This window comes from Drosophila tropicalis, unplaced genomic scaffold (assembly GCF_018151085.1).
Source record: "Drosophila tropicalis isolate 14030-0801.00 unplaced genomic scaffold, ASM1815108v1 contig_694, whole genome shotgun sequence".
Taxonomy (NCBI): domain Eukaryota; kingdom Metazoa; phylum Arthropoda; class Insecta; order Diptera; family Drosophilidae; genus Drosophila; species Drosophila tropicalis.
The window spans coordinates 6,466,072-6,493,737 of NW_027173176.1; the positions used below are offsets into that span (position 1 = coordinate 6,466,072).

General features: G+C 39.0%; 4 protein-coding genes across 5 annotated transcripts; 2 read left to right on the forward strand and 2 right to left on the reverse strand.

Annotated features, from left to right (window-relative positions):
* Positions 1-14,515: 14,515 nt before the first annotated feature.
* On the forward strand, positions 14,516-16,091 carry RpS9 (ribosomal protein S9). Its single transcript, XM_068292410.1, has 4 exons — positions 14,516-14,617; positions 14,853-15,081; positions 15,348-15,534; positions 15,826-16,091. Exons 2-4 carry the CDS (start codon positions 14,859-14,861, stop codon positions 16,001-16,003), a joined length of 588 nt encoding a protein of 195 aa, XP_068148511.1. The 5' UTR covers positions 14,516-14,617; positions 14,853-14,858; the 3' UTR covers positions 16,004-16,091.
* Positions 16,092-16,553: 462 nt separating this feature from the next.
* MTF-1 (Metal response element-binding Transcription Factor-1) lies at positions 16,554-24,407 on the forward strand. 2 transcript variants are annotated; one of them, XM_068292310.1, is made up of 5 exons: positions 16,554-17,735; positions 20,593-20,713; positions 21,147-21,249; positions 21,562-21,712; positions 21,824-24,407. In XM_068292310.1, exons 1-5 carry the CDS (start codon positions 16,804-16,806, stop codon positions 23,661-23,663), a joined length of 3,147 nt encoding a protein of 1,048 aa, XP_068148411.1. In that variant the 5' UTR covers positions 16,554-16,803; the 3' UTR covers positions 23,664-24,407. The 2 variants fall into 2 exon arrangements, with proteins under 2 accessions (XP_068148411.1, XP_068148412.1); XM_068292311.1 differs by lacking the exon at positions 20,593-20,713 and having other exon boundaries at positions 16,554-17,151.
* Bet3 (blocked early in transport 3) lies at positions 24,088-27,644 on the reverse strand. Its single transcript, XM_068292313.1, has 3 exons — positions 27,504-27,644; positions 25,031-25,441; positions 24,088-24,904 (listed from the first exon to the last, which is right to left on the reverse strand). Exons 1-3 carry the CDS (start codon positions 27,540-27,542, stop codon positions 24,818-24,820), a joined length of 537 nt encoding a protein of 178 aa, XP_068148414.1. The 5' UTR covers positions 27,543-27,644; the 3' UTR covers positions 24,088-24,817.
* Positions 25,855-27,646, reverse strand: Nf-YA (nuclear factor Y-box A). The gene is made up of 2 exons (XM_068292312.1): positions 27,504-27,646; positions 25,855-27,363 (listed from the first exon to the last, which is right to left on the reverse strand). The coding sequence occupies exon 2, from the start codon at positions 27,307-27,309 to the stop codon at positions 26,116-26,118; it is 1,194 nt and encodes a 397-aa protein (XP_068148413.1). The 5' UTR covers positions 27,310-27,363; positions 27,504-27,646; the 3' UTR covers positions 25,855-26,115.
* Between the last annotated feature and the right edge of the window lie 20 nt (positions 27,647-27,666).

Genomic DNA, 27,666 nt, shown 5'->3' on the forward strand with positions numbered 1-27,666 from the left:
ACAGACAATGCACGACACCAGCAGGAAGTGTTGTAGTTGGCTAATAGGAAAACAAAAGTGACATTCATGTGTGAGAGAGAGGAAACGTAGGGCAATTTCTGACCCCTGAAATGAATGTGAAAAGCAGCTGCCCCGTAGAACAAAAAACACTAAAAACCGTAGTCGACTTTTGTGCGTTAGCTGGGACGCATACCAAAATAGAAGGGAGAAGACAAGAGAGACAGAAGCAAGAGGCACACGCAGTGTAAAAGAAACTGATAGGGAAAAGACCAACATCGGGAAAGAGAGATAGAGTGAAAGAGTAAGTGACAGAGGGGGTAGAAAGTGCGATGTCAGGGGAAAGAGGAAATGTTGTCACTAAAAATATGCAAAAGTTTTTCCAAGGATACGCAGCAGCAGCAGCATTCACAGTGACAGTAGCATCAACATCCGGCTCTAACTACCGCTCTTTCTCCTTTCGCATACGACGCCTCATGCTAGTAGTCTATTATGGGTAAATTTAATTTACTGCAAAGTGCACAGCGAGAAATGGAGCAACATGTCAATGTTGATGGTGCACAATTTAATAGCTTTTTCCTGTCACATCTCGTCTACCCAGTCTCGGGTCCACGCATCCTTGCTGAATTTGCTCACAAAGGCTTTGTAGGAAAAATCAAGTGAAATATTAATACTTTACTTAAGTAATGTTCATAAATGCTTCACGGAATAGTGTTGGCAATGACACAATGGTTACCGTTTTGGGTAACAGTGTTGGTAAATTACATAGAACTAAATACTACAAAATATTATTTTTTATAGAAAGAAAGCATAGAGAGTATCCAATCAGTCAACACTCTGCATCTGCTTGCAGAGACAATTTTTTCTCGTTCTCACTGCGTATCCTTACGTTTTTGTTGTTTATGGCTAGTTGAATGAATTTCGCTCTATAAATTGATTTAAGTGCATGTCATACAACGCATATTGCTAAAGTATGGCCAGGTGGACATTAACCTGGTCCATAAGCGTTCGTTGTCCTGTTGCTGTTCCTCCTGCAGGTCGTGCTGTTCTGCTTCTGCTCATGGTCTGGCCTCCTAAATCATTTAACTGGCTCGCTTAGAAATGTTGTTTCTGCTCGTAAAATTGTTTATGTGTCTGCGCTATGAGCGGCCAGCGACCCAGCAAGCCAGCCAGTCAACTCAACCAAGTTGAGTCACAGTTTCCGCTTCCTTTTTTTTTAGCCCTTCCCGCCCAACTTGACTTCGCTATTTAGATGCCGGATGCCAGTCTGTAGTCGTGCTGCTCTTGGTTTCCGCTTCAACATTGCTGTAGCAGCATCTCTAATCACATTTTGTGTGAGCTTGTAATTGGTTTACTGCTACTCCAATGCAGCAACCCAGGACCAGTGTTGGTTCTTTTAATGAAGTTGTGTTTGTTGCACAAGAAAAACAACAACAAAAAATAGTTTGAAAAATTGCTTGAGTGGCGTTGGAGTGATGCAAGTGCTGGCAAACGATCAGCAAATTGGTTAAGAGATAAAGAGAGAACAAAAAGGAAGGAAATCCACCGAGAATTACGTTTACGTTTATGAAAAGTTTCACCCCGCCCCTAACTAGTTGAAGATATGTATCTATCAAGATATTTATGAAAGGTGCTAATAGCACATTCAATTCGAAACCGTGCAGTAAATGAGAAAATGTTAAAATCTATATAGGTACTTCTAGTTAACTGCTTTAGATTCGCTACGCTTTTATGTGAAAAAAGTTTTTGTTGCTTTATAACCCTTGTCCGGGTGTGAATCATTTGTATTACAGGGTGAAGCGGGTTAAATAAACATTTGCCAAAAGTGTTGGGGCTATTAAGGCAAAGATTTAGTAGATCCCCAAGACATAACATAACTAAACATACAAACAAACGCGTACACACACTGACACACACTCACATGATAATGTACGAGTAGATGCTGAGGCTATAGGCCTAGGGCAACAGAAATTCCGTTTTCCCCAATGGGTCTTATGGGTCGGTCGTCCGTTCGTCCGTCCTCTATGTGTTTTCTGTGTGGGCTATCATTTTGCCAGCTGCTCTCTTTCACTCACTTTAGTCACTTTAACCTTGAGAAGATTCTCTTACTTCGCTTAAAGTTGTTTTCTATTTTCTTACTTATCCTTTTTCTGCTCTCTCTATCTCTAGCTCCTTTTGTATCCCTTTTTTCAGGGAAAACTTTCTGCCACATTGGCACACTGCGAATGATTTAAAACTTTTCTTGTTATTTTCTTGTCTTTAACAAGTTTGCTTTGACTGTGTATGTATATGTGTGTGTGTGTGTATGTGTGTAGGGTAGGATTCTGTACAATTCTAAGGACTACTATAGAGCCAGTACTTATATTTGCCTGGCTTGCAGCAAAAAGTTGTAGGCAACAAATTAATTTAATGTCAGATACAAACTTCTTTCACGGCGAGAGATACATGGAAACGGTTCACTTTGGTTAGGTTCTGTTCGAAAGTAGTTTTACTTTAGTTGCCCTACCCTCTTCCCTTCTCCTTCTACTATATATACCCATCGAAATGAAGTGCCAATGACATAAATTCATTTTGAAATTTTTTTTGGTAGCCAACTTTTTATGGCTAGTCCCACAGAGGCAACAACAACAACTTAATACACAACTATTTGGAATTTCTAAATATTGCTAGCCAGCATGCATATGGATGTACATATTTATGTATGTATATGTATGTACAGTATACATATGTATGTACATACATACATACATACATATGCATGTATGTATGCCCTTCCCGTGAGTCATAGAGACTATTTTTTTCGATTATCCTTTAAATTTCCACTTAACTCGCTATACACCAACTCTCGACTCTCTCGACCTCACTTACATTTACCATTTACCGGCATTACATTCATTGTCCCGTTTCATCTGTATCTCTCTCTATTTCTCCTCTCCTCCTCTATTCTGCGTTGTTTACTATATAATTGCACTTGTCAGCATTTGTTTTACACTGTCCAACACGAAACCCAGAGAGAGCAACCTTTTTGTTGTCAATACCCTTCTCAGTGATGGGTATCTACATACAGATGATAAGTGCCTAGGACAGATTTTTATAGCTTTGTTAGATTGTTAAAGTGATCCGAAAAGGTTAAATACAACTCCAGCAGGGAGATCTATTCGGTAAACTGTCAAACAGTGCTTATAAATTAGACTTACTATCTTTTAGGTCACACTTGTCTAACCACTTCAGATTCTCATCAGAATATTGGCCATATGTGAGGGTAATAAAACAGTCTGACACAACGTTGCGTTGTGCTTTCAACTTGAAAATGGCATAACATAAATTGCCATTGCGAGTGGGCAATAAGGAAAATACAAAAAAATAAAAAAGTTTACATTTTATATAAATTTTTGTATATACATACATATGTACATATGTATACATATGTGGAAAGTAAATCGTTTGTTGCCATATATAAATCGCTCGAACTCCATTCTGCCACACCTCCCTACACCCACCCTTCTTTTGCTTTTCTCCATTAGTTTGCCTTACTTCTCTATTTCGTGTGTGTTGTGTGTGTTTTGCACAAATTTATTGCTTGCCATTTCCGCGTTTTGCTGAATTATTGTAAAAGTAAATTGAGAATAGCTTGAAACAATATCGAATTATGTACATAGATATGTACATGTACATATCTATATGTGTATGTAAGTACACACACATGACTACCAACTACTGACCCATCTTTTCCATTTCGGTTATGGGAAAAGAGATCAACCTTAAAGCATTTAGCGAATAAGCAAATTTTCACAGTCTGAAGATTTGCATTTTTATTAAAATGGCAAAACAAATTCAATAGCGAAAATCAATTCAAAAAAAAAAAGGAAACCAAAAGGATCAAAGCATCAAAGTTAATAAAATCTACACCGAATAAGCCATGTTCTGACAACACTTTTTGGTTAAAGATATTTATTAATCCGAGTCCTACTCATGATTTACACTCTCATTATTGCTTCTGATGATGGTGATTAAGAATTGGCTAACATATTTCCAAATTAAAGTGCTCCCCAATGGTAATGTAATTCTTTCTTTTGAAAGAGTGCTAAGCGAGACAGAAAAGGGTCTGGAAAAAAAGCGAAACAAATTATTTTGGGGTTCAAATTTATATTCATCAAAAACACTTGAAATCTAGCAATAAAATGTAAATATTTTAAGAATAAATATATTTTGGAACTGGGGTGAAAAAAAAAGAGAGGAGACCCTTTTTATTTGTGGCCAGAATGAAAGAGACAACCAAGAGGGGACGAAGGACGAAGAAAGGCGGAAGGATTGCTTTTGCCCTGCGGTTGCCTTCCTATTTAACCTTTGTCTGTGGCTGTTTTTTTCTCACCCCACCGCAAACTCTACATTATTTCTCCAAAAACTGGAAAAAGCAACAAAACGCAACAGAAAGACAGAGAGCGAAAACGATAAAAAAGAAACAAAATGTGAAGAAAAACTGATTTTGACAGCTTTAATGGATTTACATAATGCTCTTTTCTTACCTAATAATAGGATTAGTTGAAGGGTTTTTGGTTTTTGCCTGTCAGTCAGTCAGTTAATCACTCTATCAAACTCATTTTCACCCCTTAATATGGACTAGCGGTGGGGGTGATGGTTTGCATGTGTCTGGGTGGGAGGGGGTTTACGTATTAGATTATACATAAACATACATACATATGTATGTAATGTATGTATGTAGTCTATACTCGACTTGCCTGATGGATTTTTTATAGTTGAGGTAATTTGCGAAAACGGAAACTTTAGCCAGCCATTTTGTCGCCGTTGACGTTACCAACGACATTTTATTTATGTCAGGCTCATAATTCAACTGTAAATGCTGCATACACACATATATGTACATACACTCACACACACCCACCCACACACACAGAGATACATACACATGTGAAGCAAGTGCTTCTAGTTTCCGTTTCCGTTAGCCTGGCAAAATTAACAACAATGGCGGTGATAAAGACGCCGTTGCCGTTGCCATTGCCATTGCCCTTGTCCCGCTACACTCCTCCTTGGACCCATCAACAATATTCATGCTCCGTGGCATCTTGTTGGTACGTGTGTTCCATGTGGCTTTTGTGGCTTTAAGTAGCGAAATGTGCTAGGTCACCCGCCATACAGTTGGCTTCCTTCGCCTTTCTCTCTCCTACATTCATTCCTCTTCGAATTTAGCTGCTGATTTTCTTACACGTTTTGCTAGTTTGCTGCCAGTTTACAGTGTGGTTTCTGCGATACTCTCACTGAAGGGTTCTTTTTGCATTTACCCAAAGAGTATGAAATACTTCGCAGTTTTCGCTGTGCCATTCCCTATCTTTTTGGTACGTTTTCATTTTTTTCCTTTTTTTGAGATACGTGCAGTGCATTGGGCTGACTTATGAGGCGTCGGCCGCAACGTAGAGTCGAGGTAGTTTGTTCGCTTAGCAGCTGAGTGCGGTATGCGGTGTGGTGATGTGGGATATGAAGTGCTGCGGGGATGTGTCTGCGAGATTGTCAGGGTTATTGCTGAGGGATTTATGTAGTCATGGAGCGCACTTTTAACCCGACATGGGCCAATTGAAATGTCACATTGTGCAATGAATGAGAAGGTAATGAGGCGGTTAAGGTATTTAAGGCTACTTCACGATACGCAGTAAAAAATTCTGTAAGCTTTCCGCCCATTCAAACATTTTTCGTTTTCTTTTGATGGAATCATTGTAAAACGAGATAGTTTAAATTTTCATAAAATCCATTGTTCGATCTGAATATAATTAATTCTTTTCTCCCTAAGAGCAATTCTGTCAGCACAGTTGACAACACTAATTCGTTTTAAATAAGTATTGTAAAACACACCTTTTTTGACATTCCTGTCAAAATCATTACCTATCGATAGCTGAACGATAGTCGAAATCGAGCTCGGGTTCTCCCTATAAAAGTCGAGAAATATTTCAACAAAAATTAGTTGCTCTTTGCAGCTTCGACTGTTCAGTTTGTTTTCTTCCCTTGCCTTTGTGACTTACCTATTTAAACTTTAAATTTGGTTTTTTTAAATTCTGAAGCCAATTTAAACATTCTAATAAGGTATGCAAGCTCTTTAAATACCTTTTAAAGATGCTTTTAAAAAAGGGCTAATAGTTTGAGATGCAAACATTTAAAATTAATTTTCCTTAATTCTATATTTGCCTCATTTTAAAATAAAACCGCCGGGAATTCACCATACCAGATATCATCCGCCGAGCCTCCATTGCTTGTACCATTCGTTTCTGTAACTGATTCAATTCGTTTGATATTTGGATACAGCAATATGCAAATTAGCGGCCACAGGAGCTATCGATGCACTTGTCCAAATGAGTTGCAAAATGCGTTTACACTAATTGAAACCGCGTTTCGAACTTAATTCCCACCCATTTATGTATTCCAATTGTTTTTAAAGCGTTTTATTTTTCCAAATATATATTTTTTTCACTGGGGTGGGATTTTAAAAAAACTAACTCGACTGTTTCCATTACCCGTCTTTTTGCTGAACAAAGATACCATTTTAAATACATAGAGGTACATAATTCTAATCTTCAAAATTCAGTCCTAAAAAATTGTTTCCCACAATCGTACAAGAGTAGCATAATTACCCCAATGCTTAAACCATCCGAATTAAACTCTTACCGACCAATTTCACCCCTGCTTATCTAAAGTTCTTGATAAATTTGTTGCAGGAAGACCCACAAGGCTCCCCTCTCTCTGCTTTCACCAATGCTTTCAACAAACTCAACTCAATCATTTCCCTTCACAAAAACATCCAAGTAAGCGCATATGCTGACCTAACCACACTATTCTCACAAATATCTGAACGGTGCGATTACTCTGGAGCGCAATTATCCCCTTCGAAATGCAAACACCTACACATCTATCGCAAACACCACTGCTCATGCCACATCCTTACAACTAACTATCAGTTAACAAATGTTAACTGCTTGAAACTCTCAGGCATCAACATCAACAACAAATACAACTTTCACGACCACATAGAATCCCTAATAGCTTCGTTAGGGAAATCTATTATTTTGATTGCCAGTAATTCTTTTTTGTTTAACAAATGCTGCGAAATTTGTGTCTTGATGTCATACTTGCAGTTGATGCAAAATTTTGGTTTATTGAATAATTCGTCTTCCGAATGCAGATCGGAGGAGCAGTTGTGGCAATGTTGTTTTCTTTACTGCATGCTTTGGTTGTGTGTCCAAGCCTGAAGCATTTTTTGCCAAGTTTTTAAGTTTTTTTGTAAGTTAACTGTACATAAATAAAATAAATAAAGTATATTGGATCGATATCCATTAATAATACAGCAATTTGTTCTGAGTACAAAAATGAGTACATTTTACTCTTAATCATTGTTCTATTAAAAGTATGTATTCCTTCGATAATTTTAGTAAAGTAGACAATATTGCGAAACTTTGACGACCTAAAAATACCCTTCCCCAGCAATAGATAAAGGTTGGGCACTATCTCTTTTAAGATTTGCTTGATTGTTCTTTTGTTTCTGCAGTGACCCACTCAACTCTGTGGGAGCCTTTTGGACAGTATTTTTCCTTTAGACCAATTAAAAAAGCATGCCACCACGTAGAATCAAAATTTGAAGGCATTCATTTAAATTTATATATGCAAATTGCCAAACAATTTTCGGTAACTTTCTTTTACTTTACGTTCTTTCATTCTTTGGCTAATTAGACGTGAATTTCTGATGGTTACAACCGAAAAAAAAATATGCTAAAACATAAAATAATTATGAGCAGAATTAAGCTCAAATAATTAGCAATTGTAACTTTTCCCTTTTTTTCTGGTTTTCGAGTTGGAGGGAAATCCCTCAAACCGAAACTGTCAAAAACTCAATCAGAGTAACTTTTCCTGTCCTAAGCTTTCTGTCTGTGTGTGTGTGTGTTTGTGTCGGAAAGGGAAGAAGCGAGTGGAGGGAGAGAGGTCTGTGGGTGGTGGTGAGAATAGCTGGAAAAACTGTTACTTTTTGGCATTATTAACAAGTTGTTCTCTATGCAAATCAGCTACATAAATTTCATGTTACTGACAGCAGCATAAAAGAAAAGTTTTAACACAAAAGCAAAAGAAAAAGTAAATGTTTACTTTCATCCCGTTCCGCTAAGGGGCGTAGACTTTCCACCCTCGGCCTTAAAAAATGAAATTTTCGATCATTTTGGTGTTTTTCCCATGGTATTTAGTGTTTCATTCTTAATGGTTCAGTTGGCATACCCTTCGTATACGCAACATTACGTATACCTGATAAGCCATAGATGATTAGATATTCTCTCAAACTTCCTATTATACTCATTTTGATATGCCCTCTGATTACGACACCAATGCTCATGCTCTCTTGGATATATATTCACCGTTTTGATGGAGCATTCTCTGTCATTTTTCTATTAAAATGCAAAAATAAGTGAAATTGATGAATGTCTTCAAAATGAGAATGGAAATGGACTAGTGCTGCTGTTGTCAAGCAGCAGAATAGATAAATGACAGAAAAGGGAACGCAAAGCGAGTGGTCGAAAAGGACGAGAATGAAAATCCACATTTATCATGCCACAACTCGACTCAATCAATTTTAAGCCACAAAAATCATCCAGTTTGAGCTAATGCTCAACCGAGTAGAGTTTTTTCACTGCTTGGTTGTTTCGGTTGTTCTGCGACCTGATGCCTATTGATTTGTCAATGTTTTGGCTCTTGTCATAAATCAATCCAAGAGAGGAAAAAAATTAAAAAGAAAAAGGAGGAATACTTTTTGAAAAGCATTAAAAGCATTACAGAAACGCAAGAGGGAAAGAGAAATAGATACCGAAAGAGAAAAAAGAGAGAGAGAGAGAGATCGAGAAAAGCGCAACATTTTTTCTTGCTGTCATGTCTTTGTCATGTTGAACAAAAGCCGCCAACACAAGCAGTACAAAATATAACGTATACGCCCACTACAAACATGCACACACTCGCTCCCTCACACACACACTAACACACTGGCAAAGAGGAGACATCTCGCAAATGAATGTATGAATGAATGAACGGAATGAATAGGAAACCTAAAGCAATCTTTTGTCTGGCAGCCAGCAGCCATCCTTTCGCTCTCCTGGCTCATATCTCTCAATGTTAATGTGTATATGTGTATGTCTCTGTGTGGTCGTATGTTTTGCGTGTTCTGCCTTTAGTCCTTTTGCATGTTTCCCTTTTTACTTTAAGCTCAGACAGTTGCCTTGCCATTTGATTGTTTTCTATGCTGCTATCCATTGTTCAAGGCTACTGCACTGAGAGAAAGCGAATAAAATTTGGCAAATCGACTAAAGAATGTGAAACAAAGTAATAATAATAAACATCGAATAAATGTCAATGCTTCTAGCTCGTACTTGACTAAGGTGCATGCGATAGCCATGGGCGCAGATGAAAGCAAGTGTAATGGTAACTGATATCAATTTTGCGATCACACAATCGTTTTTATTTGGGTCCAACCGAGAAATGCGTACTAAACAAAATCAAAATAACTATTGTTCGTGTACATATGTACATAAGTTTTTCTCTGTGCATATGACTGCTATGTGGCTCTCTCGCACAGCCCTCACATTTTCGTAATGCTCATTTGAAGTCTCATTTATATGCATTCGGCCCATAGGCTACAATATCATATCCTATTTGTATTAGAATGTAACATTATCATTTCTTATCCTTAAAGGTCAAAAACCACGATGCTTGCTTCCTTTTCCCTTTTCCATCTCTGTCTTTGCCACTTAAGATTGTTAAATATTGAGTTTCAGAAAACGTGTGGCAAGTGGCATGCAACATGTACGGAGTGTGTTGTATACCACAGAGACCACACAAAGGAGACATACAGAGACTGAAGGAGAGAGATAGATATACAGAGACTGGCAAGAAACCAGCTTCATTTCAGTTTCGTTGGAACAGAAAAACTAGTTTGACAGCTCGCTCAAAGCTGGAATTGAGATGCAGCATAAAAGTTAAAGGAATTCTAAGGTTCATTGCCATAGCAGCCGCACCATCTTGTTTATAGTTAGTTATTTGAGTATGTCTCTTGGTGGAACAATTTTACTTGTGCGTTCAATGAAAGTGAAGATGCAAATTCTTGAAGAAACTTGCCGAACAGGTCGACTAACTTCTAACACTTTTCTTTCTATACCCCCTTCAATGGCATAGTTTCATGTTGGTTCGCATGATTGTTCTGCGGTCAGCATAAATTTATATCTATATCTATATCTATCTGTACATAAGTGCATTCGAGTAAAAATCAATTCCAATTGCATTTGGCTGTCATTAAATATTGACCACTGTTCCTGCCGGACTTTGACGTCGTTGTCATCGTCATCATCAAACTGAAACATAAAACATTTCGTATAATTGACATTTACAAAATGCTTTCAATAGAAGCACACAAAATGAGCAAACGTCATGACGTGCCGCAGCCATCAAATGGCATTTCAGATATAATGGAAAATAATAGAAACATATAAAAAACGAAATTGCGGGGAGTTGGGGGGAATGGGAAATGGGTGTACTGCAACAGCATGCATAGCCAAATGTATATACATTTTAATTTATTTTCCAATTCGATTGCAGTCAACATCAGCAATTTCAGTTGGCTGCATAATGCAGACAAACAAATTTTTATTTCTGATTTAACAAACGCTACGATTGTCTATTATAACAAAGTTATTTCTTGTTACATTCACCCAGAGAGATTTATTCTGTTATCTCTGCTTAATTTCTACTCCATATTAAGTGCGGACAACACAAGGAGGGTTTACTCATTAAGGTGATCCTTTAAAAAGATTCAAAAGAAACTTTAAGTCGTTCTGTGAATAACTAGATACACACGAGATATTACCTAAGAATAAGGAGACACCTCCCAAACGCCAAAACGTACCCTTAATGGGAACGTGGAAAGTGGGGAAAGCTCCAAATCATGTAAAAAATTAAATGAGTGGATGGGAAAAAAGGGCACGATTTAAAAAAGAATTAGCAGAACTTCCCAACATTCCATGTTGTGGAATGCGGAAAATTTATTTTAAAGGCAATTAAACAATTAAAGGAAAATAAAAATACTATTAACGGCGGCAATATTTCCTATGATTATTAAGATTGCAGGCTTGATGTATGCAAAATGAAGATGCATACAAGTATAACAGACAGCATGGATTTGACCCAGGTGGTTAGAGGTCGAAATGGAGGCTCGGCGGATGATATCTGGTATGGTGAATTCCCGGCGGTTTTATTTTATAATGACGCAAATATAGAATTAAGAAAAATAAATTTTTTGGGTTTGCATCTCAAACTATTAAGTTCGAAACGCGGTTTCAATTAGTGTAAACGCATTTTGCAACTCATTTGGACAAGTGCATCGATAGCTCCTGCGGCCGCTATTTTGCATATTGCTGTATCCAAATATCAAACGAATTGAATCAGTTACAGAACCCAATTTCAACCGATGTTCGAGTAGCCGATGCTGGCTTTGGCAAATATAGAATTAAGGAAGCTTACAAATGTCCAATATGCTTACAGTAGAAGCAATGGAGGCTCGGCGGATGATATCTGCAAATGGTAAATTCCCGGCGGTTTTATTTTAAAATGAGGCAAATATAGAATTAAGGAAAATTAATTTTAAAGGTTTGCATCTCAAACTATTAGCCCTTTTTTAAAAGCATCTTTAAAAGGTATTTAAAGAGCTTGCATACCTTATTAGAATGTTTAAATTGGCTTCAGAATTTAAAAAAACCAAGTTTAAAGTTTAAATAGGTAAGTCACAAAGGCAAGGGAAGGAAACAAACTGAACAGTCGGAGCTGCAAAGAGCAACTAATTTTTGTTGAAATATTTCTCGACTTTTATAGGGAAAAACCCGTGCTCGATTTTGACAATCGTTCAGTTATCGATAAATAAGGATTTTGACAGAAATCGATAAGTAAAAATAAAATGTCAAAGCAAAATTATTTTTTCAATTAAAATAAATTAGAACTGCCAAATGGGTTATAAAGTAGCCCGTTAATTAATATAACGGAAGGAGATCGTAAATTCAAGAATTATTTATTATTTGTATTTAATTGTGTAAGAAGTTGCAGGAAATTTATTGATTATTTCAAACATTCTTTTCTTGAATCAGACGACTCCGCGTCTTTCATCATCAGTAATTCGAAATCATGTAGACATGTGATTTAAAAGGCATTGCAACGTCAAGCAATTGAAAGTTCCGTGCACTTAAAGTGCCAATTTTGAAATCGATTTTATGTCCCGACCACAGTTGCCCTCACCTTACCCTCCTTACCCTTCCCATCATTCTTCTGTTCCGTACTGTTAAATATCCTTTGCCTTCTAATGTTCCCGCCATCATAAAATGCGCATTTACTTGCAATCTCACCAATGTCAACGATTGTCTCTCTCCATCTGCACAGAAATGTAAAGGATGTGCTCTGATAACGTCGGGTAAACGTCAGTTATGTGGGCACAACGAGCCCTGATGATTGAATGGTAGCAAAAGGATAACAAAACCGAATGGTCTTAAACCTTGTCAATGGTTTGAAAGTAATCCGTTCGCAGAATATTTGATTAATGTCAACGGGAAAGAGCTAACGAAAACCCATTGGCAGAATGGGTTAGTAGCATTTGTAGGAAGATATTGCAAGCTCAAAGGGCAAGAGCCTTAAAATATGTACATACATACATATGTATGCAAAAAATAATGTTAAAAATGGATCAACTACTGCAAGCATTTTTAGACAGCTCAAACTGAGGGCGAACTTTCAAATTCATTCGCTTTTGGTCATTAAACGTTTCTATACCATTATGAGCACGTTTATTTCCCAATACTAATTACAATTTGATGCATTTAATTGAGTTCTTAGATGATGTTAATCAAAGTGATTCGATTTTAATGGGTCTTGTCGAAACGAAGCGAAATAAAATATGTATACATACATATATGTACATAGGTATTAAAACGATTTAAACAGTTTTCTGTAGTTATCAGTAAGAACAACATGAAGCTTAGCATATATTTAGCAGTTCTCATGTTGGCTATTGTTGGTGAAATTTTCAAGACTAACTACCATCAAGTTGAAGCATTTCGTATTAGATATGTTGTTTGTCAGACATTTAATTCATCCTATGTTGAATTCAGTCGGTGTGAGATGAAACTTGTTCGTCGAGGCATTGCCGCTTTCGATATGAATGCCAAATTGAAACAGATTCCAGTGAATAGTATTTACATCAACTTGTCTCTTCATAAGAAATCAAACGGCTATCAGCCATTCCTATTCAATCAGAGTCTGGACTATTGCTACTATATGAGAAATCCAAAAGCCCATCCATTTATTCATTCGTTTCATAAGACATTCATGGCTATTTCGAATATAAATCATTCTTGCCCCTACGATGTAAGTACATACATACTCGATCAGCTTAAGCTGAAAATAATTGCTTACTTGCATTTCGATTTCATTATTTAAGCACGATTTGAAAGTCGACCGCATGATATACGATAAAAATTCATTAAAGGATTTTCCCATACCAATCGGTGACTATATGTTACAATTACGAGTGGCTACCTATAAGATTTGGCGTGCCGAAGTTAATATCTATGTAACCAAGGATAATTGAATCAATATCTATTTGAATAGATATACCAAATTGCTCTATATACTATATCTATACTTTTTCGGGTGATATATAAAGTAAAAAAATTATATTTTTCATTTGTTTATTTTATTCAAGTTTTTTCGAAAGATTTTCATTAATAAATTTTGGTTTAAGGGAATGTATGTTTGTAACAAAGCTGCAAGTAACAGTTTTTTTTTTCAAATTTAAGTTCATTAAATAAAAAACATGCCCCACGTCATGGCAAAATACGGATACATACATATGTATGTATATATGTACATAAATTCTTTGCGTCTAGCAATGCTAGCAATGGCCATTCCACTTCCATTACAAAATTTAAATGCAAAAGTTTAGACCTGGCCAACTCATATCTAAGGACATAAATAACAAAGGTCCTAATCGTGTTCCCTTGAACATGCAGTGTTTGGCTCTACAGACAACTAAGAAATGGCATCACTGTGCATAGTCATAGTCTTATAAATCATTGTTATTGTGCAATTTTAGATCAGTGTGTTTTTTTTAGGATCTTAAAGAGTTTTTAGTAAATCAGCAAAACACAAAAAATCAGTTATGCCTAAATGGCGTTGCCATATTCACTAAAAAACAAATAGAAAGCTGCCACATTATTGGAAACTCATTCTAGTATCGTGTAAACCTTCATCACTTCAGCCTAAAATCAAATATTCATTTATACAAATCAATATATTTAAAGATCATTTTGGTCATCTATATAAAAAAAATTAAAATAGTGTAAAGTGTAAAACATTTTAAGCTACTAGACCATTCTTTGAAAATGGCGCCTAAAGTATCGAGTACAATGCAACTTTGTAATCGATATTTGGAAGTATCGATATCGAGTAGAAGAGATATCGAGTAGAATGCAGCTCTGTGAATAGTGACAACTTACCGCATGGCGATAAATTTTTTCTTTTCTTTTGGTCGTCTCAACTGAGCGGAAGCGTGGTAAGGAAAATTTTTTGAAATCAATTTAATTGTGTGTTTTAAAATGTTAAATTTAATATAGTTAATATAAAAGTGACTAGAAATATACGCTGTGAAACAGTAATTAACATGTGAATATTGAAACTTTGGTCGTATTTTAGACACGCGACACATGCCACATAACCTCAATGTTCGTTTGAGACACCTAAATGAAAGACAACATTTTTTAAATGAATATTTTCCTTTTTTCCCACAGTGAAATATGGTTAACGGCCGCATACCGTCGGTCTTCTCGAAGACTTATGTGACTCCCCGTCGCCCCTACGAAAAGGCGCGTTTGGATCAGGAGTTGAAGATCATTGGTGAATATGGTCTGCGTAACAAGCGTGAGGTGTGGCGCGTTAAATACGCCCTGGCTAAGATCCGTAAGGCTGCCCGTGAGCTGTTGACATTGGACGAGAAAGACGAGAAACGTCTATTCCAAGGTATGTGTTTCCTCCATTGTTATTATGTATCTTGCCTATCAAAAAACGGCAGGTACTGATGGGCAGACATCCTCCAAAGCGTTTGTTTTCCTTAAGTGTATTATTAATACATTAAATGATGATTTATATTAAAAACTAAATTTCTGACACTTCTTGTCTGAATAAATACATTGACGCTAACAAATATGTACTGAAGAAAAGCACATGGTTGATGTGCAAAGCGAAATATGTTGAATTGTTTTACTAATTGTGAATTTTCTCTCTAGGTAATGCCCTGCTGCGTCGTCTGGTGCGTATTGGTGTCTTGGATGAATCTCGCATGAAGCTCGATTACGTTTTGGGTCTGAAAATTGAGGATTTCTTGGAGCGCCGTTTGCAAACTCAGGTGTTCAAGCTGGGTTTGGCTAAATCCATCCATCATGCCCGTGTGCTGATCCGTCAGCGTCACATTCGGTAAATATCGCTGGGCCAATGGCGTTTTGCCAATGAGAATTAATTTGATTGTTCAGTAAGACCACTTGGGAGTCGAACAAGCATTGCCTTGTACCGGCTCTCAACGTCTTTTGATTAGGCAGTTGATTTTGATAATATTCACTCCAATCATAATGCAAATCCCGCATAGCGTAAGTTGCACTGAACATTTTATTCCAAATATAAACCAAATCCATTCCCTTATCAACCGTTATATTGAGATTCAGCATTTAATTTAAACTATCTTTCTCTCCTCGCTCGCTCCTCCTTTAGTGTGCGCAAGCAAGTCGTCAATATTCCATCATTCGTGGTGCGTTTGGACTCTCAGAAGCACATTGACTTCTCGCTGAAATCACCCTTCGGTGGCGGCCGTCCTGGACGCGTCAAGCGCAAGAATCTGAAGAAGAACCAGGGTGGTAGCGGTGGTGCTGCCGAAGAAGAGGAGGACTAAGCAGTAGCGCGCATCTGCGTAGCAATGTTTTGTAATGCTAAACTTATATATTTTACAAATTAAAAGTGTAAAATGTCATTAATAACAATTGTCTTTGTATATTATTTACTTTATTTACAAATATTTGTAATGATCTGTCGTATGTGGTAGTCACCTGAAAGAGGGACGTTGATTATTTGTGTTTGGACAGAAACTTTTTTGTTTGAAAAAGAGCGGGATGGCATGCTATTGCTTTGGGAAGTTTCGGCTTCAAATATTGTTTTCCTATTGAGGGGAACTTAAACACATGTGATCAAGATTGGTCCATATAAGTCTGGTGGGTGAATGGTGGCAAATTTAATTGTTCAACAAAGTAAACAAATCTCCTAATCATGTCTAAAAAGCCCGAGCCCAAATCAAAATAATACAACAGGGTGGTAAATTTAAATCTTATCGATTTCGTCAGTTGTTCTAATGATATATATCGGATGGAACTATCGATGAAGCTATCGATATTGCCGTGTATCGTTCCAATTAGAATTATTGTTATCTTTGTTGTTGTTCGCTTTGGACGTGTGCTTTTCGGTTCATTCTCGCTGTGATCCCCGATCACGATCTGTATTTTCTAATTTTCCATTTGATGATACATGTGTACATATGTATTAATGCGAACGTATATGTATCTATCAGTTAGCAGCATTGCAAAGTGATATATATAAGTAAAGAACTGCATGCGATTGTTTCTCTTCGTCTCACTCGGTCTCGGTCTCTCTTTTTGTGTCTGTACGTGTGTGTTTGAGTGGGCTGGCAAATAAAACGAAATGGATACCGATGAGAGGCAAAAACAACAACAACACCACGATCAATGGTATCATGGGAGTTGGAAGGAACAGCAACAGCAGCAGCAACAACCACAACTGCTGGAACATTTTTACACCCACAACCATCATAGCAATTCCTTATCAGACAGCAGGGATTATGATACAAATTCAACAAGAACCTCGCTATCGGGTTCGCCGCCCGCTGCGTCATCCGGCAGCGAGCTGCAATTGGATTTTGCCAGCATTGAAGAGAAACCACTATTGGCTAACCTTATGATGCCCGCCACAACAACAGCTGCTACATCCGTATCTGGATCACTTTCAGAGGCCAACAACAACGAGCAACAGGTGCTGCATCCCATAAGTTTAAGTTTAACATTCGAGGCTGCAACAGCAGCAGCGGCGGCAGATGAGCTACAAGCGGCTACATATGCTCTATTGGAGACGAAACGTCCGGATGTAGCGAAAGTCGAAGACGATGAGGATGACTATGATGATGATGAAGTCTTTACGCTTCGACCACTGACTGCGACGACAACGTCGACCTTCGAATCATCTGCAACACTAGAAACCACCAACCACATACCCATTGCTGTCCTATCCATACCATCATCCGCATCCACACCCGCATCCGTATCATCAAATCATTTGTCATTGTTAACCAACCATACAGAGGAGGGGGTGGAGGAAGAGGACGACGACGACGAGGACGTAGTAGAGGTGGAAGTGGAACAGGTTTATAATTTGGATGACATATGCTTCACCTTGGAATATCAGTTTCAAAATCAAAAACTTGTCCAAGTCCAGCCACCCACTGTGGTCTCGCTCAGCATGCTGGCCGCCTCATCCTCTAATTCGGAGACAATGACCACAACCACACAATCCTGTGACGATTCATCGCCAACATATTTTACCGTTGAGACCACATCCAGGTAGTTCTTGAACCACCCAGTGCATCTTGTTTATTTGCTGCTGCTTCTTCTGTTTGCATGCCTGACTTACCTTATCTACTAATATGTTAACTATTAAGGATATGAAATATTCGGGAAACTTTTGGTTCAAAATTTCCTTGGCTTCGTCAAAGAGTCTTTAATCTAAGAATACGTTAAAGGTGACTAGCTTTGAGATTGGGATTATAGGCATACATACATACATATATGTATGTATGTACTTGTGCGTATATACATATGTATGTGTATTAGATGATGACATCGTTGACAGGTGTGTGATATGAGCATGGTGATTTGTTAGATGAGTACCAACTAAATAATGGCTGATGGTGGGATTGGCATGGGTTGCGGGGCGTTGCGAGCAACCGTTCACTGAACCTTGTTTTTGAACGTCCATACATACTATGTATGCATGTGTTGTTCCTAAGTTTTGCATTCCCTATAATTGTTGTTGTCCAATGTTGACCCCCGCTCAGGGCCAGCTAATTTTTCCACTGCCCACACTCATTCCCATCATCATCACCATCAAAACATCGAAGAACGGCAAGAATTCTGCGCTGTCTGGCGTGACGTGTCTAGAGTCATCTATGTACATACATACATATGTATGTATGTATTTCTTTCTTTTTTGTTTGTTGTGTGTTTGGTGGGCCAATTAGAAGCAAAATATTGAACGAAAATTGTTGGCAATATTCTTGAAAAACATTTTTGTTTCATTTTTTTCTTTTGCGTTTAGTTTTTTGTCCACTTATTACAACAAGCAAACTGTTCGTAAAGTGTCCGAAATGATTGCATGTTGTTGCTAATTGCCTGATTTGTGTTGGCCATAATGCAAAACACAAGCATTCATACATACAGATATGTATATGGACATACGTATATGTATGTGTGTGTGTGTGTGTTAATATATATTTTCAAAAACAATTTACATATATGATTTTTCATATTTCTCTCTTATTGGTTGGCAATGGGGAGAAATTCTAACGGTTGCATATTGCTGCGACCACTGCGCGCGGATTTTCCTTTATAATTTTCCTGTTGTTGTTCTTGCTGTTTTTCATCATCATGATGATGATTAAGATGATGATGATAATTATCGTGATGATGATTATATAGAAATCGTTTGTTTGGCCTAAAAATAGTTCACGACGATGAACACATTTAGATTTGGCTACAGCCACCTCCTTACCTCCCCCCCACAAGCTTCCCTTTCACATCAAAAAGTTGGTCCCTATATAAGTACATATGTATATAGTATATGTATCTGATGTATGTACATATGTACATACAAGAATACATTTTTGTATGTTAGGAAAACAAAAAAAAAACTTTGAAAAACATTTTTTATTGTGTTTTTTTTTTTGTCTTCTTCACTCCAACAAAATTCATTCACACTTGCTGTAAAAAGAAGTGCCGGTTTTTCTTTTCGAAACTATTGTGAAATTCTTTTCTCGATCATTCGCTTTTGAGGGTTGTGTGTGTGCGTGTGTGAGGGTGTGTGTTGAGTGTGCGTGTGTGTTTCTCGAAATCGATTGGTTACAGTGTAAATCTGACCAATTGCGACAAAAAGGTTTCCAGTTGAAAAGTTCATAAGTTTCACATTCAATTACAATTATCAATGCTGAAACAATTATTTTATTTCAATTTCGACTGGTTAGCTAAAACAATTACCTCTTGGCACTCCAACACAGTGTTATTCAAACTAATTACTACACACACACATTATACAAAATTTCATAAAGTTGTGAAATCAGTTCAAATATTACTCCATGTTCCAGACAAAATGTTGGAACGTTTAAGCGTCTCTTCGCTAACTTGGCTTAGCGCCTTGTTAAACACAGATAGTGTATGGTGACCCCGACGATCTAATCATTGTGTTGCCCGAGAAATCTTGTTACTTTGAGCGATCTTTTATATTTTATGATAATTCATCAAATTGGACCCCTTAAATGATCTTCAATAATTTGGTCAGTCCGACAACTTTTCACTTTAGATTTTTGTTATTGTCCTGTCATCTTTTCGGTTTCTGCTAGTTTTTTTGTTTTTTGTTTTTTTTTCTACTTTGTATTTAGTACAATAATTTTTCAATTTTTCATTTTCACACCCCCGCACGGTGCTGTGTCGTGGCCCAAAACACTCTCCTCTCTGTTTCTGTTTCTATCTCTATATTTTTTGTTAAGGGGGTCTATTTTTATCGGTATGAGTAGTTTTTGAGTTGGTTCCCATCTCAATCATATTTGTTGGGGGGAGTGGACGAGGGAGAGAGGAAGGAAGGGTATCGACCAGCTGGCAATGAATTGTAGGGTATTCGATAGTATAGCATGGCGGGAGAATGGAAGGGACGGGATTGGTAGGGGGTGGTGAAGCGCATGCCGCTGCCCGTCAGTCAGATGTCGGCTCGCCCACGCACTTGTTCTTGTTGTTGTTGTTATTATTATTGCTGTTTTTCTTTTTAATTTTGTTTGCCTTATAGTTTTTCTGTCGCTTTTCTTTTTGTTTTATTTTTGTTTGAGTTGCTCGTTTTGTGTTTTTGGCCATGACAATATTAAATATTAATTAATCTGATTAGAAAAGGCTTACAGTGAAAAGTTAACCAAAACAGAAAATTAATGTCACTAATCTGCTAGACTTTCGTCTATATCCACATATGTACATATGTATGTATGAATGTATGTACATACATATATAGACTTTGTTCCCACTGACCCACTGAAATTGTATGCAAATTGTGTTCCATATTGACTCTAAATGCTTTCTATATATATTTCATATGTATATACATATGTATGTATATCTCTCTGGCGATATATTTTGATCTTTGTGATACTATATTTTATAGCTATGTAGATGATACAAATGAGCCCGACGATGAGGATGTTGATTTGGCTCACTGCATACGTCCGGTTGAACTGCATAGGGAGCGTGAAGATGAGGATCAACTTATGGCCATGGCCTATGAGGTATACCCCCTGCACACCGCCAACCAATCCACCGCATTCCGCCAAAACGATCTGTGGCTCTCTTTTTAATTGAGTGTCTATGTTTGTTTCTTTAACTTAACTTGCCGTTTTACTAATGCTTTTTGTAGCGTTTAAAGGAGGCAATCAATCCCAATCAATCAATCAGTCAGTCAGTCAATCGAATCAATCAAATTTGTGTTAAGCCTTAACTTGTGGTGCGTAGTTTTAGCATAATTGTCACTCTATCTCACTCGTTCTCGCTATCTCCCTCTTTCTCCATTCATAAACATATTCAAATGCATGACAAAAATGACAATCGAAGATTTAGAACATGACCTACCCAAAGGACTATTGTATATAGTGTTCTTCTTTTAACTCAAAGCAAACAACAAAATTATCTCAACTAATATCTAGTTTACACACATTTTTCTAGAGTTCCGATGAGGCCCTCAGTCGCTATAGATGCAACTATGAGAACTGTTATCGCAGCTACAGTACAATTGGGAATCTGCGTACGCATTTAAAAACACATACAGGTAAGTTCTCATTATCCTCTCTCAGTATCCTCCGTTCGTAGATCCTCTTTAGTCATGAAGGGAGATAGAAAGAGAGAGAGAGAAATGATATCAGAATTCATTTCAGAACTACTTATCAGCCTCGGTATCAGTTTAGTTTGAAATGTTTTTGGACAAATCAAGTCAATGTTTTAATAAAAATGATATGTTATCTTAGTTTCGGAAGTTTCAGTACACTTGAGTGTCAGAAAAAGAATAGTCTAATGTATTCTATTGAGATGCCAAGAGAGATTTCAAGACAGCTCACCCACTTCTTGGCGACCCTCATTTCAGGCGACTATAGCTTCAAGTGCACAGAGAAGGGCTGCAATAAGGCGTTCCTCACCTCGTATAGCCTGAAAATCCATGTACGTGTCCATACCAAGGTCAAGCCCTACGAGTGTGAAGTCACCGGCTGTGATAAGGCCTTCAACACACGCTACAGGTGAGCAAGAAATGACTATAGACTGATATTTATATGCATGTATGTGTAAGTAAATATACGTATACTATGTATGTACGAGGTATTATATGTGTATAAACAAATTCTTATCAGATTGCACGCCCACTTGCGTCTACACAATGGCGAGACATTCAATTGTGAAACGTGCCAGAAATGTTTCACCACGCTCAGTGACCTGAAGAAGCATATGCGCACCCATACGCAGGAGCGTCCCTACAAATGTCCGGAAGATGATTGCGGCAAGGCATTTACAGCATCGCATCATCTAAAGACACATAGGCGCACTCACACTGGGGAGAAGCCGTATCCCTGCCAAGAAGACAGTTGCCAGAAGTCCTTTAGTACCTCGCACAGTTTGAAGTCGCACAAGAAGACCCATCAGAGGCAACTGTTGAACAAGGGCAAAAAGAAATCGAAACGGAATAGCCAAAGGGGCCACAACGAAGAAGGGGCCCAGCAAGATTTGGATCAGGAGCAAGCGCCACTGGATGGAAGCCTGGATTCCGGTAGTCACAATTCAGAGAGCACTAGTTCGGACAGTGGTGTGGTCGTTGTCCAGAGCATGCCCGGTGGGACGATCATGGACCAAATGCCTTCTGATTTGATACCCACTGCCAACAATGTGCTTGTGCTGCAGGAAGAGCAGCCCTTGAGCCTGCCAGCAGAGACATCACAGGCCTTCCAATTGTCCTATGCTGCCGAGGAGGAGTTGCCCAGACCTTGGATAGATGCGGCGATACTTGTACCTAAACCCATTATGCCCATGGCTCCACTCACAGACACCTGCGGGGTGGCCCTGCCCACCGAGATGCCCAGTTTTGTGGATCTGAAGCCAAGCTATGGCAATGCCGCGGTCAGTGGGCAAATGGAAGTGGATGCTGCCTCCACGTCGTCACCTTTGGAGTTGACTCAACAGAATATCGATGAACTACTGAAAGATGATAGCTTTGAGAATGACGAGGACATGGAAACGGAATCCCTGCTCAATGACATCCTAATGACCATTGACAACAATAGTGCGCTACTCCAAGCGACCTTGCATCAGGCTTCCCAAGTGCCCAGCGACGCCTCAGGATTGATTGAGCTGGATATTAGGGACAATAAGCCGACTCTCAAACAGATCACAGCAGATGCGGGCATCTGTAATTGCACCAATTGTAAATGTGATCAAACGAAGAGTTGTCATGGCGGAGACTGCGGTGCAGCAGCGGCGGCTGGCGGCAGTGAGAGGGCGTCCACTAGCAAGGTCACCACAAAGGTAACCACAACTGCCACTGGTGGCAAACGCATGTGCGGCAAAAAAGTGAGTAAACGTCAAGAGGAAATGAATCAGAATATCGAGGATGTTGCTTTGCTATTGCAAAATTTGGCTTCCATGGGGACTGGCAAGGTAGCCAGCGGCGGTGGCTGCTGCGGTGGAGGTGGTGCCAAATCCACACCGCAGCCACCAACGGCCACTGTTGCCAAGAGCGGTGGTTGTGGCTGTGCAACGACGACGCCTACTCCTCCACCCGTCACCACCAACAAATGCTGTGGTGGTGGTGCTGCTGCTGCTCCGCCTGCACCTCCTCCAGTTAGCAATTGTTGCAGCGGAGTATCTAATCCCAGCCCTACTACTCCTCCTCCTGTTACTGCTGTTGCTTCTACTGGCTGCTGTGGCCAGAAGGCACCAGCTACTACCACTTCACCAGCTTCCTCTAACTGTTGCCAGCAGTCAAATCAAAACAACGCCAACTCCGATTCCAGTCGCAGATCTGCCCCGCCTACTGCTGCAGCTACCGCAATAAAGAGCAACTCGTGCACCTGCAAGAGTCCTGCCGAAGGCGTGGCCAATGGCTGTTGTGTTGTAATCTGCATTAAAACGCTGCAAGCTCTACGCAAAGTCCTAACGCGCCGGAATCTAAACCTAATGCTTTGTCCACAGCAGAACTAAACCAATCGTAAACCAACCCGTAATTCAACTCTTCAATTAAACTATTATCAGCAAGTGATCAATTTAGTTGGTTTAGTTAACTAACTTATCCCAATCCAACCCACACACCACAGGCCATCAAAATATCTCCTCACCCAATTAATTGATCGTAGATCTGGCAAATTGACCAAAGATATACAGTATTGTCCGGGCTAATGTAGTTTCAGAATGCTTCCGTTTGATTTAGTTTGAGAAAAAGTGGCATGACAATGTGTGAAACTCATTCAGCTGGATACAAAGATACAAACATCAAGAAATCGCTCCCAGTCTTGCTTATCTATAGTAAAATAAAGCAAAATGTTGAGATCATTTAGCTGAACTTAATCATTTACCCAGTACAGCGATTAACCCAAATAATGATAATGGTAAGCGATGTTCATAGAAGTCGGCTGACTAATTGTATATATACACAGCAAAGTTTATCACATTTTTCTTCAGTTAGCCATGGGTATATCTTTTGCACGACTGTGCAAAATGCATTTAGAGACAGAGAGTAAACCAATCAAGAAATCAGAGAATAAAAAACCGAGAGAACCAAAATAGGGAATTATTCCTTAAAACCTTAACCATTAAAAACTGAGCTTTAAACTAAATTTTACCTATTTGTTATTGTTAATTTCCGAACAAATAAAAAAAACCAAATGAAATTCATCATAACACTTTGCAACAAAAAAAAAAAAAAAAAACTAATCGTACAATTAATTCTATTTCGATACTTGTTGATTTTTCTTTTTTGTATATCTCTATACATATATATACACATCTATACACATAATTAATAATTTGTATATTATATGCAAAAAATTATTAAATATATATATATTTTGTGTATATATATTTTTACTATATTATATTGTTATGGTATTATCCAGTAAAAATGGAAATCATTTTTTGTATAAAGTCGAATAAAACATAAAACTAAAACTTATTGTTTTTTGTTGTTGTTGTTGTTTTTGCTCCGGAATGCAGCTTCTTCTAACGCCTCCAGCCAGCTCTCTGCCTAACGTCTTAAACATATTATCAAATTTTCTCTCTATATATATATATATCTCCTTCATTGTTGTTGTTGTTGTTGTTCTTCTTCTGATCTGCTTCTCTGTATATTTTGTATTGTTTTAATCCTCTCCAGCTGGTATGACCTCCTCGAGACGTCGCACAAACTTTACGCGCAACTCCGTCACATTGTCGCCTTTGAGCTGATCCTGCCAAGAAACCAAATATTAGAAGATTCAAGATAACAAAAAAGTATTCCACAAAATCCACACACACACACACACATCAATCCCACACCCCCATACACACAGAAAGAGAGAGTCAGACATCCTTACCTGTACAAACCAGCACTGCACCTCTAATTGTACCATCTCCAGGGCACCACGTATGCAACCACTTAGTATGGCCGAATAACGCAAATTGGTCAAGTCCGCTGGCAGCTCAACAAATTCCGTCAATGGATTCGAGTCAAAGATAAGCGAGAACTCATCACTGGCCGCCGACCAATTCGATATAGTCGGCTGTATATTGAGATATATGCGAAATGCCTGCTGTATCCGATCGGCTGTCTCCCGCATCTCCAGGCAGCGGGGCGCCGAAGTGCGGGCCAGAAAGTCCTCGATCAGACGCATGCCCATGTTGTAGCCAATGCGCTCCAATTGTTTGTTCACATCCTCGACATTCTCAAAGTCACGCAGCATTTGGGTGACCAGAGCGCCATAGGTGAGGGTCAGGAATTCGGAGTTCTTCCAGAGGAGCCAAGGAAGTAGGCAGAAAAAAACCAAATAACGGCATGGAATGGAAAGAAGAGGAAAGAAAAAACATAAAAGAAAAAATAAAAATTTGAAAAACAAATTTGGAAGAAGAAAAATAGAAAAAGAATGGAACTATTGATTACTCGAATCGGATTGGGCACGATAAGAAAAAAAGGTAAACTCCATTTAAAAATGTACTTGAGTCGTTTGGCTCAGTTTCTTAGAATTATTTGAATTTTCTGTAGTTATAAAATATTATTAAGTTTGCAACTATTTCATATAGCCAAATTTAAACCGGATGCATTCTTATAATGCTAAATTTGTCCGAATTCTGCGAGAAAACAATTCTTCTGAGTTTGAAAATTAAAAAGGTTTTAGCCAACAGTTTGGAGAAGACTTTGCAGTTTGTTGGATTCGATATAATTTGATTTATTATTTATACAATTTTTCTGATGATTTCTTATGTGTGTTTTAAATCTAATGACATAATAGAGAGTTAAAAATTATAATATTCCATGGATATCTGTTATCTGTTTTGAACTATTTCATCAGCTTTTACAACTAAATATAAGAGATAAATATACATTTTACACAAACATAGCTGTATTTTAGGCGAAGAGTTAGAGACACGGTCTAAACGAACGAGTGAACGAACTATCCGGCTGTTATTCCGTCTTTATGGCCGTTATCGTTATGCTTGGCGTCTGATGTGGAGCAATCAGTTTTGGGGGAGCGCGCGCAGTTCCCCGACTGAGTGTGGCCCCGCCGCTTGGGGCCATCTGAAGGCTACCTCCACCGTCTAGACCACTGGAATCGCCGCCCTTCTCTTGGGCGGAATGGAAGCGACCGCCTTCGCCCCGCGCCCGATTCATGGCGTGCCGATGGCGAGATTCATGCAAATATTTGCAACGTTCCTTGGGAATGCGGGACTCCAATTTCGCTCTGGCCTGCCGCCGAATCAGAATGCGTTTGTATTGCTTGGCATTCACATAGAGGGGCTCCTCATCGGCTTCACCCTTAGAATTCTCGTCTTCGCTGGTGGTATTGGTGCCAGTGGTGCTGGTGCTAACATCGGCACTGATGTTATTCGCCGCCGAAGCGGCAGCTGCAGCGGTAGCACCAACGACGGAAGCAGCACCAACACCTGCCGTGGAGGTGGTTGCAACTGCCTGGACCTGAGTTTGAAGCTGATGCACCTGCTGGACTTGATGTTGCTGCTGCTGTTGCTGTTGCTGCTGAGTGATCACATTGGCGGCTCCCCCTTGGGCTGCATTAACTGCTGCCATGGTTGTCTGTGGAACCATTATGATCTGCTGACCGCCAGCCTGCGCTCCTGGATTCGTATTTGCGGCTGGTGTTATCTGTACTAGCTGACCATTTATATTGAGATAGTGGGGCGTGGGTTGGGCAGCCACTGCCGCTGCTGCATTTGGATCTAAGGCGGCTATAGTAGGGGCCTGATAAAATATGGTTTGGCCGTCAGGCAGCTGCATCACTTGCATCTGCGGCTGTTGCTGCGCCTGGAGCATGATCTGATTGGCCTGCAAGGGTATCAACTGCGGCTGCAGTCCTGCAGTGGCCGTCTGTGTCTGCGGTTGCTGTCCAATTATGATTTGTGCCGCCCCTGTCGGCAGCAATGGCATCGGAATCACCTGTATGGGTTGAGCGTTAGTAGCAGCTTGTTGGGCAGCGACGGCAGCTTGGGCGGCGGCATTGCTGTTGTTCTGCTGCTGTTGCTGCTGATTGTGGGTATTGTTGTTATTGGTGCTGCTGTTACCGGCTGCGGCGGAGCTCATTCTAAGCGCTGATCCGTTAGTTGAGGTACGTTGTTGTTGGTTACTGTTAAAATGGTTTTCCATGTGTTTCCTCGTTTCGTGTCCCTCTCTCACACATTACACACATTTACCAACTTACTGGAAAAGCGGAACGGAATATGAAGCCGATTTTTGAGGTGTCACTTGACAAAAAAAAAAGAACTAACTAGCCGAAACTAAAGCTAACCTATAGTTAGGATCCCCTCTTCTCTTAACAATTTACTCTCTTTTTAACTTACCACTTTTTTGGCATCAAGTCGAGTGGCTTGTCGCGACATTTTTGTGCTGTTTTTTTTATGTGCAGTAAGACGGCGTTTTGTTTTCTTTTAGAAATGTCAGTTTTTCCTCCTATTTTCACGCAAAGCATACAGAGTTGCCAGGTACAGTTCTTGGTTCAGGGTT